Raw genomic sequence first — 17,602 nt, 5'->3', positions numbered from 1 at the left:
TATACATGTTTCTAAAATCTCTCTTCATTTAGGCATGTTAGTTAATTCATGCTTTCAGGAAAGTCTCCTAGTTGCATCCTAAAGCAAACAGATTACTATTTGTGAATCCAAAGGCTCACACTTCTGTGCTTGATATAACAGTTTGTAATCACAGTTCACACATCATTTCTATAGTAGAACATTCTACTTCATATGTTCATCAGGATGATAAATGAATTAGAGTTGTTCATTCTTTATATTTTGGAGTGGACTGGAATCCAAAAGATTGACAAGTTTGGTTCTCTTGCTCTGCTATAGACTTTCTAGTTAATATGGGGCACAATTATTGGAGTGCAGATTGATTCAAAATGAAGATTACCAGGATTTCCTTAACTCTGATTTTTTTTTTCAGATTGTTCACTATTGTAATTGTTGCAGTTTTTGTTTTGTCACTTCTATGTATGCCATAACATTCTGTTTAGGTCCAGACAGCGACCAGTTTGGATATTCGAGATGCCATCTACGTGACGATGGAACTTCTTTCTAACTGGGGAAATCCAGGATATGTGGGCTTGAGAGAGGTGGAGTTCTTCGATTTATGTAACGATAAGATGTTTGTGTCTCCTCATGATGTGGACATTCGAAATGCTGACCATCCAGGGGACTTGTGTCGCTTGGTCAATAAGAAACTACATGTAAGCTAGTTTATTCCTGGATGTGAAAAACTATTGTGTATGTTTAATACTTTATTGCAGTGCTTTTCTAAAAATGATTGCATTTTTAGCATGATTGCATGACAGCTATCTGATAATTTTAGAATTACAAWTATTTATTATTTGTGCAAACAGAGCTTCCTGGGCAGGATGACTGAAGCCAGTCATAATTCTCTTTTAGTGCAGCACTTGGCTGATTTGAGTAAGGGTTCCCATTTATGTCACTAGACAGCTGGAAGAGCGCAGCTTTAGCTGCCTGCTTTATATATGTGCATTGTGGTATGACTCTTGTTGAAGGGACATGTTTAACTTTTGTTGGAATGTAATTGTAGTAGTTCTGTAGATGATGATCATGCGATGTTAAGAACACAGGGAATTTCACTTAAATTAAGTCTCCTGATAATCTTTAGTAATTCTTGTGACCTAAAGCTGTGGGAGACACATTGTTAACTTCTTTTTTTCGGTTTAATGTAAATTTAACTACATTTGCAGGAACTGTGTTTCTTTTCCTTTGTCTTCTTGCTACTCTTTTACCCTGGGAAGGACCCTGGAAGGACAAGGTGTGTCTGTGTGTATGGATGTTCTTGAACAAGGGGCTCAGCAAAGTACATAGCATGACAGAAGGAAAAGGCTGTGAGGCTTCTCTGTCAAAAAGTATGATGAGACATAAGGTACTTGAAYAAAGACCTGAACTTGGGAGAGCAGGGATGAAATTCAGATGCTACTGAAGACAGTAGTAAATTTCTATAGCTCTTCGTGCAGCCAGGGTTTCATCYAGGTCTTTATCTGTGCCCTTAGTGAAAATGAGTATGGTCTTAGTGGATGAGGATACTAAATGACTCAAGTCTTTTGAAAATGGAAGTTATAGCTCACTTTGCACTGGTGATAATTTTCTGCCTTTAGGGTAGTTGAAAAGAGAGGGCATGTACAGGATGTCTTAGGATTTAGTCAAAACTCAAATTATTTTGAGATAAATATTTTTGACTTGAAACATCTTATTGTCTTGAAAATCTTAGTTTGGATGTTGCAGGCACCCGTTCTTATTTACAGACCATAATCTCTAGTGGGTGACATTTTTGCTTAGAACTAGTAATGATTCACAGACTTTCTAGATAACTATAAATTATATAGCAATATAATTATAAATCCATTTTAAAGCCGTTATCCACAGCATTTCTCATATATTCATATATTATCTGATTATCTCATATATCTCATGCAACATAGTATCTTGTCCTGACACTAGAAAGGTATTGCATCAGAGATGATGAAATTTAGACATAATTGGTTGTATATACTACATTTCTCTTAAAGTTGAAGTAATGTTTCAGATTGCATGCACCTCAGATAAGAGATGAAGGTTGTGGGATGCAGTAGATAAAACAGATAAATGAAATTTCAAACCATATTTTGAGCAAAAAGGGCACCATTAACTTGCTTCAAGGAAAACCCTCTTTGTATGTTTGTGTGTAAGTATAGACATACCCTTATTGAAGATAAGGGATTTTTTCCCCATTCTTGCAGATTCTTACATTTGCTATCCCTTGTAAATAATGATTTGAATTTCTAGTGCCAGATCTTTTGAAATGGTGCCAGAGACGCAAATACTTGTGAATTTGATTATCTTAAGTCTTGAGCACTTGAGCTGTCTGTGTGTACACTTTGTGTCCTCCTTTTTTTTTTTTTTTTTTTTTGGCTATGTTTTGTGATCGTGAAAAGATCCTTTTCCACAATTCCTGAAAATGCAAAGATATCACTTAGTTTACAGTACAAAAACATGCTTAATTATTAGCATTGTTCCTATCTGGATTGCCTCTAAAGTATTTAGRGTTTGTGTCATGTCTTAGAAAAATGTCTGACTTAGACTTCTGAGTATCTGTAAGGAGTAGGTCTATAATTGAAATTAGTTGTGTGTCTAAAGTCTAATTAAAACAGACAGTGAAATAAAATTCTCCAGGTCCCATATTCCATAGAGGCTAAACCAGAAGCGTTAGCACTTTGAAAAACAATTATACGATGGCTCTTGTGCTCAGTGATCCCCATCAGAGCCTGCAAAGCTGATTAATATGATTAAAATAAACTGGGCTTGCTGTGACCCTGCAGCTCCAAGGCATGGCAGCCCGCGTGTCGCCGCGAGCTCGGAGGGGCTGCAGGCAGCCGAGCGCTGCCCGGCTGCCCCGGGCGCCTTAGTGGCGGGCGGGAGAGTTGGATTTCCTGCCTGAAAATGAGGTTAAGGCCTTGCTTTTAAGTGGGTACGTTTACCCCAGGGGTACTTTTCTGATTTATTAGGCACAAGGGAGGGGTCGCAGATTAAAATATTCTGCTTTAGTATTAAGTGATGTTTCCTGTGTGTGTTTTTAGACCGCGAAGGAGAGCTCCCTGTGGATGTGCCCTTTCTATCCGCCCATTCAGCTTTACTTTGTTATCCGCAATCCCACCCGGTCACGTGGCTTTGGTATATCCAAGATCAAGATCTGGAATTACAGCACAACAACTCTTAACGTAAGTAGTCTGTTCTCAACTCTTCTGTGGGTATTCTCTGCCTTGGGTAGGGAAACTYGGCTTAATCGTGTTTCCAAAAGTGTGAAACAAAAATAGGTACCGCTTTTCTAATAAAAGGGGAAATGGGAATTTTCTTTGTCTGCAGTGGTATTTTGCTTTTGTATTGATTAAAAGTGGTAGCAATGTAAGTGTTAATGTATTTCAGGGGCACAAATAGCATTCTTTTTCAGAGCTATTATAGTTCTCCAAAGAGATAACAAAAGGATTACATGTTGTGTCAGTTAATCCTTTACTGTGGTGAGAAATAAAGATACAGAGGTAAGTGCATCTTAATGTTCAGGACCCTTTAGGACACTTTGTTAAAATATGAAGAAATATTTGTTTGATTTCTGTATCTTTATATATAAATATATATACACACRCTTACCTTTGTATACATGCTCCTTCAAGTATATATGTGTAAATAGGCTGGCTGGCTGTTGCTCTGTCYGGGTTTTGTTGCCTTAATTCCAAAGCATACTCATTACAAATGCATAATAAAAGAAATAATCTAGTATTACAAGAGAGACATCTCATGGCAGATGGTGACTTGGTTGTGTATCTGAATTTCCCTGTGGAAATTATTCTCATTTGTACATTGTGATGTTAAGAAAAAAATACTCCAGGTACTGGATCAAAGAGGATTTTCTGTTCTGGATTACAGATAAGATGCTTTATCCTCCTGATTTTGCTCTCAGACATGTTTTTATATGTATGCATATGTTAATTCATACATATGGGAAAGCCTGTGGAAGTAACAGCTTAAGCAAATGTATTATGAAATGATTTACACTTATTTTCTGAAAGCTSAATAACAATTTTTCTGTTAAAATGTGGGCTACGTTATGTTCTGTGATAAGTAGAGGATGTGAAAAGGACTGCTCCTTTTACGGGTCATGTTTGATTTTGTTGGCAAACATTGAATATAATGTGGGAAATGTAAGTAAATGTATTTTCATGTTTCCAGGCCCCTTTTAAAATTTCTTATTCATTTGTTTATTTTTAAACAAGCTGCTATGAGAGAAGCCGTAAAATCCATTAGGAGTATAATCCCATGGATTTCGGTAGTCATGCAGCAGCCTTCACTGATTAAATGGTTCATCATCCATAATTTGAACAAGTAATACAAAACAGTTCTGCTAGTTCTTTATATTCTTGCAAGGAATTTTTAGTCAAAGTGTTTCTTCTTTWAAAAAAAAAAAAAGAAAAGYTGCCACAAGAATATGATAATTTCTTCCTGCTAATGAAAGTTCAGGCCCTTATTACTTTAAGATTTTATTTTTTAACTATTCTAACTRTTTCAGCTTCCCCTCTGTCTTGCAAAAGCCATGTGAGAGGTGCCCAACTAATTTTTCCAGATATTTTTGCAAAAAAAATCCTTAAAAAAAAAAAAATCAGACTAACCCTTCTGGATAGTTGAATGTGTTCAAGTTTCAGAACTAGAGCCTGAGTGCAGAAAAAGGAGACCTGAAAGGGACTATAGAAATCACATTGCCTCATTATCATAGGTGTATTGATTCAGTGTTTTCTAAGGAAAGTTTCTATGAATGCTTCATTTTGTCATCTTCATTTGCTTCCAATGCTCTCCAGTGAAAAAGGAGATKATTTTTAGTGTGTTCAAACAGATCAAGAGTAGATAGATGAGAATGGGTATGGGAGTTCTTTAGGTTTACCTGAAATTGTTGGGCTTTCTGTAAAATCTTGCTACATCCTTGGAGTTATGTCTGTACTTGATGTTGTTAAGGGCCTTTCTGTAAGGTGCAGTATAGCCTGTTGCCCTACTTCACAAATCTGTGAATAGTACTAATGTTCAATGCACAAATGTTATATTTTCTGTTCAGTTGGGTGATTTTCTGCTTCAGGTTATAGCTCATACGCTTGCTCGTCCTGTGTGTACGTTCATTTACTGGAGGTGGAGATTTTTCAGCCTGTGGGGATGCAGTTTATCACTTCCTGGCTAAGCTGGAGCTTTGTTCACCCTAGAATATTTCCAGCAGAATTAAGCTTATATAAGAACTTCTTTTTCTTTCTTTCTCTTGGCTTATTTTTGTGTTCCTTCTCTTTCACCTTTTCAAGGAAAAGAAGGGCATAAGAAACTTYTAGTCCTTTTTCTGTGTTTAATTCTTGGAAAAAATGCCTCTAGTCTAAAGCTCTTGCTCCTCATTCACAAAACTCAATAGCCCTGGTGGGTGACAAGAGAAGCTGTCTCTGCCACTTGATAGGAAAGTGCTTTCCCAGCTGGCCTCTTTTGAGGGCTGAAGGTATAAGCCAAGAAGGAGTGCCAAGAGAAACAGCAGGATTATTTTCCCTAAATATTTTCACATTCATTGACAATATATCTGCTTACTCTTCTGAGAAATTGTGTCTTTCTAATTACTCTTCTGGGAGRAAAATAAGTGCCTTGAAGTCTCAAATGTGTGCTTGTAGGCTTTTGATGAAGCTGCTCATGACAGTAAGCTTCTTGGTGAAACTGCTCTTGCAAGCAGTTGATGGAACAGCTTTCAGAGCAGATTTTCAGAGCAATTTTATCATAAGCTGCCCTACAAAGAAGGGTTTTTTCCAACCTCCCTGTATGGGAAGAGCAGTGGAGCTGCAACAGTCTATTCAGTCAACCTTTCCTCTTCACCTTACTGCAAGTGTGGAACAGGGTAGGGGATATGAAAAAGTGGAATCTTGCACATTTTTTTTCTTTGAGTCCTTGGAATCTATTCATATTTTTCAGCCTTGAGCCTCAATGTGCACCTCAATTTTGGTGCATGACATTTCCTTCGTTAGCTCCTTTACTGGTAGTTCGTGTACAGGTGGTGGTTCTGGGCCATCATTTTTCTTTACTGCCTGCTCAACTTGAACTTGAGTTCAGCCTGTCTTTGCTGTCTTAGAAATATCCATAGATTTGCCTGATTTATCTTAACACTCCTCATACACGGTACTGTTTGGAAAGTAGTAGAATGAGAATTATGAATACTGGCCTAGAATACACTTAGGAATGAACAACCAGAGGCATGTGAACACGCTTGAAGGTGAAAGAAAAAATGGTTTGGAAGGCTGYGAGTGGAGGAAACTAAATCAGTATTCAGAGAGGACTGACTTCCTTGAGATGACCATGAGGGATGAAGCTGAAGCTTAGTCACCATAAGAAACCTCAATTTCCATAAAAATGTGGAAAGAATAAAGTTTTTGAAGACTACATRCGATGGCACATTATAGAAATTGAGATAGCAGAAGGAGATTTTGTCTGATCTTTTATCTTTTCTATGAAGATACTATTTTTTTCTTTAAGAGGGAGAGCAAGTTAGATAGTAAAGAGAATAGAGACTAAATTCCAAATTTAGTGGAATGAAAGTATCAGGTTTCAATGAGTGTTACAGAAGTGGGGAATTTAAGAGATCAAGTTATGAATGCTAGAGTTGTTTGAGATGAAGGCCTTCAGTTTAGAAGTCTGGTTAAGGACTAGACTAATAACCTACYGAGGCAGATGACCATCTTATTCAAAAACTGTAAAAACAGATTGATCAGGTATTTCCTTGCTATGAAATAGTGCATTTTCTTGCTTCAAAGGAAAGGGATGAGCTGTGTATATTTTTGTATGTGTCTGGTGTTCGTTTTCTGGATGTCCTTTTCAGGCCTCAATTTTTGTAACTTTTTAACTCCTGACTTTGATCCGGGCAGCTGCTCGGCGCATACCTTACATGTCATGGCAGTGATGAGTCTTAAAAGTGCTCTAGCAAACTAAGCCTCTGCAATATAGTTTCTGATGAAGTGCCATTATACTTGAGCTTGGCTTAGAAGTATTTAAACCTTTATTTTGTAGGTGGCTGCCAAAATGATTCACACTAGTGCCTAGGATGATCTTTTAATAAAATGTTAAGTATTTATTTTGCAGTATTTTCAACTTCTGGGAACTTTTCACTAGTAAGCAGATAAAAAGCATGTTACTAATGCAAGTTTTGAATGGTTTTCTTCTATATGTTAGTTAAATGTTCAGATGTTAGAATTTCAGAACAGCAATATCTAATGTTTGAACAGTGTAATGGAAAACTTCATGTTTTTGTTTCTGCAGGACCTTGATATAGGGGCAAAGAAAGTGAAGCTGTATGTTGATGAAAACCTGGTGTTTGATGGTGAATTAGAGAGAGGCTCCGGAAATCTCTTCACCGATTGCAGCACTACAATTGACCTTGCACATCATGGACAAAGTGTCACTGCACATTCCTCAAATGAAAGGAAGGAACAGAGCGCAGCTGGAGTCACAGACAGTAAAGAGGACCTGTATTTAAAATACCCACAGCCAAGCAGTTCTTCACTATATCAGAACTCGTTGTCCGAGGAAAGTCACCTTGAGGATAAGATGGACTCGGTCAGCTTCATGAAGGAAAGCTTGAATGAGTTGGAGGATAATCTCAAAGCATTACCATCTCATCTTTATATGAAAGATACCAAAGAGGATGCAATAACAAAAGTTACAGAGCACACTCCATCTGAGGAAGAATTAACCTTGAGTGAGGAAATAGAAAGGTTAACGGGAAGAAAAGTGTCTGAATCTATAGGTGCACTTCCTTCTTGGTTACAGCCACCATCCCGAGTGACAGAGACTACTCAGGGTATTTCTAGTAAGCAGAAGCCTCCCTGGCTGGCTACAGAACGTTGCTCAGGGTTGAGATTTCAAACACAATCTGATGGAGCCATGAAAAACATTTCAGGTCTGAATAATGAGGATGTCAAATGTCAGAGAAATGAATTGGGAAGACCTGGTAGTAGAAGTACAAACAAAGATGAGAGGCTGGAAATGCTAACGAGAAAAGATGATCGTGGCTTGGATATTTTGGAGCAGCTTTCTAACGAACATGGCTGCAGCTTAGAGTATCCTATGAGTGGAAGGAGAAGTGTCAAATATGGAAGAAAAGAGGGAGTAAACACTCTAAATGTTGTAGAAGGGGATTCAGCAATCAAAGGTAAGAGCTGGCAATAGCAATCTCATTGCAAGCGCTTCTTGCATGTTTTCAATTTCTGTATGTATAGGTGAGATGATTACTTTTTTTCCCTTTGGAAAAAAATGCCTTCTGAAAAGAAGATGGAATAAGGAATTTGATTTTTAATATTAAAATTATGTTCTATAAAGTGGCAGTACTACAGACAGCAAAATATTTTTGGTGAAAGCATGCAGAAAGGTAGAGGAGGAATGTGGCCATGAGGTAGGTAGAGAGTAAATTTTTCCTTGTGTAGTAGGTATGTCTTTTGCAATGGGAATGTTGGCTGCCTACTGCAACTCCTACTCTTGTTTCTATTCTTTCACCTTCTTTGCACAGCTGTCTTATTTTTGCCTACACAGTATAGGGAAACAAGATATAGATATCCACATTAATCCCTAATCAGAAATTGGTGTGACCTAGTCTACCACAAATTTCCAGGCTTACGTTAAGCATAACAACATGCACTCTTACTGTGGGGACCAGACCCAGCAATAAGGATTACTGGACGATTTGAGGCAAAGTAGCATTATACTAAATATAGGAAAAAGGAAAACTTTGCATATATATATATATTTAAATAACAGCAGAACAGTTGTAGCATAACTACTGAGGGCAGCCCTTATCCATTTGGCTTTTTCATTTATTGGCCATTTTTGTCTTGCTCACAGAGTGTGAGCACAGTGCTCCAGTTTTTAATACTGCCTTAGAAGATTGCCTTTCTTGGCCATCCTGGTGAGTGTGCTTTATCGCTGGAAATGAGCTGGAATGGCTGCATGTCAAGGTAGGCAGCTTGGCAGATGCAAGAGAGTTAACCCCACAGATTTGGGGTCTGTTAATAGTATTTAAAAGCTGGACTAAAAGGGATCAGTCTTTCCTCAGGATTGCCAAGGGTGTCCCTGACTAGCTATTCAAGCCAAAAGCACCCGATATTTTCACTTCATCAGTAAGTTTGCTCTTCGTGGTATAAAGCCCAGAAAAGAAGGAATAGTATAAGCAATTAAAGCTTATATGTGCTCAAATCTGACTCTTCAGCTGCTGGGTATAATCTCTTATTTTGCTTTATAACCAGAAATAGGTGAAGTTTTCTGTGCTTTTTTTAGAATTTGACTGCCTAGGTGCGAGAGCTCTGCAATTTTCCAAGTGTTTGTGGTCTTACTCTGATGTATACCTTGCAGAAGAGAAAAAGTAAAGGATGTTATTTTTTGCCATTAGTTTGTTTTAACTACATTTACCTTATTCTCATCCTTTTCTCTGTCAGAGGTGGCTTGTACAAATTTGCAGGCCAGTCCCTGAGCCATGTCACACAGCTTTGTATTGGGTAGGCCTAAATCTCCTATTTCTTTGTTTCAATGCCATTCATCACATTCTGGGATATATTTTATTTCATAAATCCTTTAATCAGATTTTGCCTTATGTTAAGGAATTGAAACCTACTTGTAATTGGGGCACATAGAATATATAATTTAACTGGGGGTCTGTGACAAGCAGTGTAAGTGATTTCCCTACGTAGAAGCAGCAGATTTGACCAAATCACAATATGGCATGTAAAGCTTCTCCTACTGGATTATATCCTTTAAAATGAATTAGAAGTCTAGAATACAGAACAGGAGAGATGCAGGAAATACCAGTTGCAATTCTGTGGCAGGTACTGTGTGAGGTTACTGGACAGAGGTGAGGAGAACAGTTCTTCATAACCCTAAACTATTTCAATTTCCTTGTCTTGCTGCTCTGTATGGGGAAAAAACAGCATTTTCTAAGTATGTTTCACACATTTTACACTAGCTCTGTTAGCTTAAAAACTTTTCAGCATTAGGGAAACTGAAAAAGTCCCACTGCAGTAATTTCCATTGAGTGTTAAACTGGTAATGATTGCAGAACATTACTGTAAACTCTCACCTGAGGGTTATCAGGGTTCTCATTGTGATGCCCTTCCTCTACTTTTGCTCAGAGCAAGCTTAGTCATTTAGTGCTTAAGACTTATGGAAATATTGAAAAGAAAACTCCCAATGTGTGTTTGTTCCTGGCAAAATAGCATACTACCTAGCTGCTTTTGGTCTATTTGTACTGTGCTGWGCAGGGTAAAGCTGACTCCAAATTGGAGCTGAGGGAGCATTAACAATAGGGAAACAGTTTTAAGTGTTTCCTTAAGAATGGTGAATTTTAATTGATATGGGACTAAGGGAACTGCACTTTCCCTATAGCAGCAATATGTGACAGAGAAGGTTGCACAGGCCTTGGTACAACTGCACAGTGCATATTAGATCTTTAAATGAAGCCTAACAAGAAAAACAGAAATTAAAAATACCATGTATGTGCCTGCTTAGCCTGAGCTAATGTCACTCCAAAAAGCCATATACTTTTTATTCAATAACTGCCTTAATGTGCAAAGAAAATGCTGATGGAAGTCTGCTGAGTAAAATTTGCAGATAACATAAATTGGTATGTTTTGAGTTAAGAGGATTGAAAAATTGCACAAAAAGATGTACTTGAAGACTGTGTTAACATAAATGGAATGTGATTCGGTAGTACTGCTTGCAAGGTCATTTGGGGACTAATAACAGAAAATTAAATTGTAAGCTGAATAATCAGTTGCAAATGACTGAAGCAGAGAAGGATCTTGGCTGATTAGTTGATCACAGCCTGACTATGAAATGCTGGTGACATGCAGACATGAATATAGCAATGCACTTGGAGGATGGATCAGCAGAGGTATTCCTGTTAGCGTTATGGAAATGTTAACATCTCGACAGGCACTCCTGAGACTTCAGTTGAAAAACTTTGCAGTTCTGATTATCCATATTCAGGAAAACTGATTACCAAGTGGCCCAAATACAAAGGAGTTTTTAGAATGATCAGGGAAATGAAGTGCATGATTGCAGTGAGGAAATAGGACTGCTGCTCGTAATTAGAGCAATTAGAACAGGGGTTTGCACAGTAGAAGAAAGGATTTGTGGTGAGGTGTTTGGGTGCTCTGCTACTGTTGTTCTGAGGTATAATTCAGCGTAGTTACAAAAGAAATGGTCCAGTGTGTGCTGCTTGCAGGTCGTGGAGCTTGGTGATTCAAGACACCTCTGCTAGGCCCTCAGGGGAAGCACATCCGAGGTGTCGTTAGTTCCTGGGCTGTCTGACTAGCATCCATCATACAATCCCTTCAGGCACGTGGAAGACTAAGAATGTGTCTGCAAGTGGAATAGTCTTTATATATAGGTAGGGTTTATTGCAGGAACATCCCTGTTCCTTGACAAGCTGCAATACAAACAATAAATTTTAGGCACTGAAAAGAGTGCCAAATACTGCAAACCTCCTGCCATTGACCTTTACTGCCAAGATACGCTATGCTTTCCTTTAAGGAATGACAACAGGAGAAATGGACCACTGAATGTAGCCTCTGTATGATAGAAAGCCGTTAGCCTCCCACTGAAAATCAGTCCTGTTGAAGTGCTTTGGAGCTGTCCAAAGTGCCACTGGTTGTCAAATGCCTTTCTGTACCTGCTCATCCTCAAGTTTTCAACCTTTGATATTTTAAATGGTAACTATTTATTTAGCATTGTCACCAAATAAATTGTGTGCATTTCTAAGGGTCTGGGAAGCCTTGTGAGTATATCCTTGTGAGTACATGGGTGGACAGTGGCTTAAATTAGAAAGTGACGTACAGATGACTGAAGTTCTCAGAAATGGGCTTGTTTGCTGCCAATCTGGATGTCCTCTCCCAAGAGAAGGGGTGGGGGGTAGGGAAGGGCCAGGTTTTAATCTCCAGCCTGCATGTACAGATCATATCCCTCGCTTACGTAGTTACCCATCTGCTTTAAAATTTGTCTTCTGATCTCAGTTGTTCTTCATTTAAAATGACTTTTGCTCATAGATTAGGAACRCTGCGTGTTTCCTACTGATTCTGAAAACAAAGTTAAACGTTAATCTTCAAGTAGTCTGTGGGGATGATATTATTCTGCATTTTACTGCAATAGGCATGTATTTCCATTCTTGATAACCATTTGCTTTAATATGCACTCAGGGACTTTTTATGGAAGTAAAACCTGGCCAATGGCTCTGTGATTGTTCGATGTTACATTTGCTTTTCTTCATTTGTATGAAGAAAATGTATCACTGACAGTTTAGTTGAAAATTGCTGTTTTCAACTGCTCCCTAATTGTTTTGGGATGGAAACCGAGCAGCCTCCCCAGGGCAGTCTCAAGGAGAACATCCTTTGCTCCCGCTCCTCTAAGGTGTTACCCTCACTGCATTCCCGGTACACACTTTACCATCATCTTCCTTCCTGCATCATCCCTCTTGCTGAAAAATGAGGAAAATATTTTGGCCTTTCACCACTCTTATTGAAGAGCCTTTTTCCCTTTTTCTGTTTATTTATCTTTGGTTGCTTTGGGTATTCTCAGTTTATCACTTCACTTTGATATAGTCCTCTTCACTTAGATGTAGTTCTCCTTGTCAGTTCCTTTTCTTAGTCCTTGTAGGTTCTATATTTACTTTGAATTACCCCTGAGAGATTTATTAATCCGTGGAAGCCTGTATCCTTCAAACCATTGCTTCTGCTTCTCTGAAATACATGAAACATTTTACAAAGTGATCTGGATCAGTGTTTAGATTTGGACAGTACTTACTGTTCTGCCTCATCTACCAACTTTGCCCAGCAGTGACCTGGTATTTCCTTCCTTGTGACATTTTTAACTGTCAGTTTTAGRGGTCTCTTTTATGTAGTCCTCAGAATTGCCAGGTGGAACAAATCAACAAGCCCCATTGACTAAGAAATACAGCTAGTAGAGTATTTGACAAGAACTATTTCCCATAAAATTGCTTGCTAGTAATGATTATATCCTTTTCTTAGTTGAGCAAGTCTTTTTTTTTTTTTTTTTGCATGAGACTAATGTAAAAAGTCAGCAAATTATTGTATTTAGTGCTTTTCAATATTAGGGTAACATTAGCATGATACCAGTTTAATGGAACCTCTTCATTAATTTCAGCTTGAACAAGTCATAAGCACCCAGATCAGTCACAGGCCAATGCTCTGAAAGTACTTGAGTGTGAATAATAGAGGCAAAACGTCTAGGTAGGTTGTTAAATTGTATCTGTTAATACTGTTACTCATATCCTGCCTATTAATGGSATTAAAGTAACACAGGGGATTTTGATACATAGAGTGAGAATTAATCTTATTTTTTTCGTAAGAATTGGATCAAATCATATAGTCACTTCCATAGTCCCTCTCCTTAGTTGCAGGAAACGAGGATTTCAGTAGTCTGGACTCCTGCATTCAGGATACAGAGTTGAAGTCTCTTAATACAGGTGACAGAAGCAAAGGGAATGTGGCTAATAATTTCTTTCTCTGTTCTGTCTTTGTGGTCCCTCTCTCCTGTATTGCTTTTCTTTATCTGCTCTTTTTCATTGTTTTTATGGCCTTTCTTTCACGAGTGTCTCTTCTAGCCTCCTTTTCTTCTACATTGTGGTTCTCCAATTTTCCTTGAGTAGCACTCGGCACTTAGGAGGATTGCTAATACAGAGGCTCTGGCTTAGGCTGCTGCAGTTGGGGGAGCCTCTAWGAGGAAAAGAGATCTTGTGCAGAAGGGTGATGGCGACACAAATTGTAGATAGTGGTGGGAAAAGTGGTGAGTTGGGGAGTACCARTGGCAGCAAGGCAAAGAGAAGGTGTCCAGAGCGCTTAACCATCAAGGATGCAGACAGTAGCACCTTGTGCAGGGGCTTGTGCCTGCCAAAGGCAGTGCTAAAGGCAGYAGCTAAAGGGAAGAGAGCCTGCAATTATGTGGATCTGATGCTGAATTTAGAAAAATGGCCTTCCAAGCTGAAGATTTTCTTTAGCAGCAGTCTGTATATGTGTGTTTTTCCCTCCTCTGCCCCTCCCTAAGCCTGGTGTTGCGTGCTTCGAAGTTAGTATTTTTCCAGCAATCACTCTGAGGGAGTTTCAGTTACATCTCTCTTTTCAAATAACACTATTTAAAAAAAAAAAAATCATTGGAGGTAAAGTGGTTTCATACAGGGCCTTATAAACACATAAGAAAATGTATTTCTCAGGAATTGTGCATGGGAAACAGTGGAAAAGCCCTTACAGATGCAACAAAAGCAAATAGTATCAACACACTAAAGCAATTATTTGCTGCATAATCTTTCTARATATCGTTCTTCCCTATCCCCCAACCATGAATGTTTCACTGATGGGAGTGAAAGGCTATAGGCCCTTTGAAGATATAGGCAGGACAGTGTATGTGGACAAGACAGATACAGAGTAGGAAGAGGAAATGGACAGTCCTCCTCCTTTGTGGAAGGAGGTAATATTGGATTTGCTACACTGATATAAAGCTTAAGACTTCCTTGTTAAACTCGGACATATTTGAAACGGAGAAATAATTATTTGAAATAATTATTTGAAATAACAAAAGTTAACCTGCTATACAAGAAATATGCTTGGCAATATTGATCATGTAAAATACCTAAAGTATTTTGAAGTTGTCTTAAAATGTTACGTACAGAGAGTTCCCATCTCTGTCCAGGTGTATCCTGCAGAGGAGTTAGGTCTTTTCTACTAGCTGTGCAAACAAGCCTGTTTGTGCTTGTATCAACCATGCCCATCCTTCACACTGGCATTTCCCATCATCTGATTTCAGCCTATTTTGACAAGAACGATGCTCTCTAAGGCTTTAGGAACCTCACTAGCTTAGCTCTTGCTGACTCCATCTCTGTAGCCATTGGTACTTGAGGTTTTTTGCATATTTTAAGATCTCTGTTAGCATAAGTGCAAACAGGAGGTTTAAATTAATTTGACACCCACCCAATAACTGTTTAGACAAAATCCTTGGATCAATTAGTAGACCACTGCTTAATGCAAGTACAGACTGTTAATTAATGCAGATTTTTAAGACATCTAGTTGACTAGCGAAAAATAAAAGTTAGGCATCCAAGTGCTACTGCCAAACAAAGGTTTAATGAAAGTTCTTCTTGCTGAGATAATGAGGTGAAGCTGTCTAAAAACTTCTGTCTTACTGACTAATTACATCTCTGTCAGTCTGCACAGTTAGTGTTTACTTGCATTCTCTGCAGTTTCTGTATGTTTATACTGAAAAACATAAACCTATTTTAAGAAGATTATGGGTATCGCAGCTAGGAAGATATGCAAAAGCAGTGGGGAAAGTAAATTTTAATGTTTATGTTTTTATCTGTACTTAATTTGTGATATATGTGCAAGAAACTTCTGATAGAAGTGGACATGAAAGCAAAATATTAGCTTGTCACCTTCCAAATCTAATGTGTAATGTAGATTGTAGTAGAAGCAGATAGGGTGTAGTTATTAATGAGTGTTTCTTGCAGAAACTTTAGGGCTATTTTGTTTTGATTGTTTTATCCAAGATTTTAGATTATGAGATTTGCTAATGATGGAATTTTGGAATCGACGCTTCTCAGGCTTAAACTTGGTTTCATTTTTTATATTGCCATGTACACTTCAATATTTGCAAATAATGCTTTTCTTTAAGTTCAGATGGAGGATGTAAATTGATATGTAGTGCTTATGATTGGGAAGTAATATAAAATAATAACAGAATTTAGCAGTAACAGAGCACAAACATGACTCTAGAAAGTTAGTGTTACAGTGGTTTGTTTGCAGTCCTGACTATGTGTTAAATACTTGCATTTTCAGATGAAGACTTCTCTATCAAGGGTGTAGCACCTAGAGCAAGATGGCACAGTGAACAAGAACATACTCTCCAGGAGTCCTGGAACTCCTTGGTGAAGTTTAATTATTCCCACCGAGGACGAATCTCTAATATGGATTTTCAGGGGGATATCTTTGATGAGTTTCTTCATCAGCAGAAGATCAACCGGCTTGGAGAATATCAGCTAACAAGAAAAGATGGACTGCAAACACTACCAAAAAGGCAAGAAGAAGAAAATTGTATGGAAACAGACGATGGAAGTGATTTCAAAATCCCCGTTTTGCCTTATGGGCAGCACTTAGTGATAGACATTCAAACTACRTGGGGAGACAGGCATTATGTAGGTCTTAATGGAATTGAAGTTTTCAGTTCTAAAGGAGAGCCTGTTCAGATTTCAAAAATAACAGCGGAACCACCTGATATAAATATTTTACCAGCTTATGGCAAAGATCCCAGAATAATAACCAACCTAATTGATGGGGTAAATCGGACACAGGATGATATGCATCTCTGGCTAGCACCRTTTACCCCTGGAAAACGTCACTTTATCTTTATTGACTTTGTGAATCCCTGTCAAGTAGCTATGATTAGGATTTGGAATTATAATAAGTCTCGCATCCACTCTTTCAGAGGTGTGAAAGACATTGTGATGGGGTTAGATGAACAGTGCATCTTTAAAGGAGAAATTGCAAAAGCTTCAGGAACCTTGTCTGGAGGTATGATATCATTCTTCATGTTCTTTGTGAAAGCATCGGCACAATGTAAGCCAATACCCTTAGCTTGTTTGTTATCATTTTCAACTTCAAACCAAGCTATTGCCTTTTATAGTATTCCATCATTTTAATTTCAAAACATAATGTAAAATCCACTACTGTATTCTCTAATGACGTTGTGAAATTAAGTAGTATGTAGAGATAGTTTTTATTCTTAACGCTGTCTTGGTAACCAGATTGGATTCCTGTAACAAATATATAATCTTTGTGTAGTTTCTACGTTTAATCTTGTATGTTGCTTTCAGCTCCAGAGCACTTTGGGGATACTATTTTGTTCACTACTGATGATGATATTCTTGAAGCAATATACTGCTATGATGAGACATACGATGGAGAGATGGAAGGTACTTCTTCCTTGAGATATGAAGAAGAGCTGAAGAGACCAACAACTGCTGATGGCGAGGGAGATGAAAGGCCTTTTACACAGGCAGGGTTAAGAACAGMGGATCAAAAGGTAGGATCTCGGTGTTCAGAAATCCCTGTTATGTGTTTCTGAAACATCACAAGCATAGAAGGTGCTAATTCCCCTGATGGAGTTAAGCTGAAAATGATACAACTGTCTGCTCATTTTGAAGTTTTATTTTCCCCCACCAAATTAATAATTAATGGAATATTTTTAAGCTCAAAGTTTGATTGATASTTCTTCAATTTTAGTGTTCCCCAATTAATTTAAGACTAGATGGAACAGTACACTGAATTTTAAGTAAATACATATACGTGCAGAAATAGAGGGATTTCTTTTTCACTCAGGTACACCTGGAAGTTTATACCTACATAGCTCCCATGAGGACATTTGTTCTGCTGCCTGAAGTATGTTGCAGCCTGTGATGTAAACRTGTAAGATCCAGGGATATCAGTGGTTCTACAGTAGAGATATAAAATGACRTTAAAAGTGTTGATAAGCTATATATTTCTTAGGCACAAAGTGGATCCATTTGGTGTACTCTGAA

General features: G+C 38.1%; 1 protein-coding gene across 4 annotated transcripts in view; it reads left to right on the top strand.

Annotated features, from left to right (window-relative positions):
- KIAA0556 (KIAA0556 ortholog) overlaps positions 1–17,602 on the top strand; it is a 55,387-nt gene that overhangs the window by 16,290 nt on the left and 21,495 nt on the right. For all 4 annotated transcript variants that reach the window (XM_026049045.1, XM_026049043.1, XM_026049042.1 and 1 more), the window contains 5 exons: positions 462–674; positions 3,054–3,194; positions 7,294–8,185; positions 15,864–16,595; positions 16,898–17,106. In XM_026049045.1, the coding sequence (XP_025904830.1) occupies positions 462–674; positions 3,054–3,194; positions 7,294–8,185; positions 15,864–16,595; positions 16,898–17,106 (2,187 nt within the window). The remainder of the gene's footprint in view (positions 1–461; positions 675–3,053; positions 3,195–7,293; positions 8,186–15,863; positions 16,596–16,897; positions 17,107–17,602) is intronic.

This window comes from Nothoprocta perdicaria, unplaced genomic scaffold, assembly GCF_003342845.1.
Source record: "Nothoprocta perdicaria isolate Ctin4 unplaced genomic scaffold, notPer1 scaffold_59, whole genome shotgun sequence".
NCBI classification, from domain to species: Eukaryota; Metazoa; Chordata; class Aves; order Tinamiformes; family Tinamidae; genus Nothoprocta; species Nothoprocta perdicaria.
Note: the sequence above shows the minus strand (reverse complement) of the source record. Positions and strands in the feature narration are given on the sequence as shown.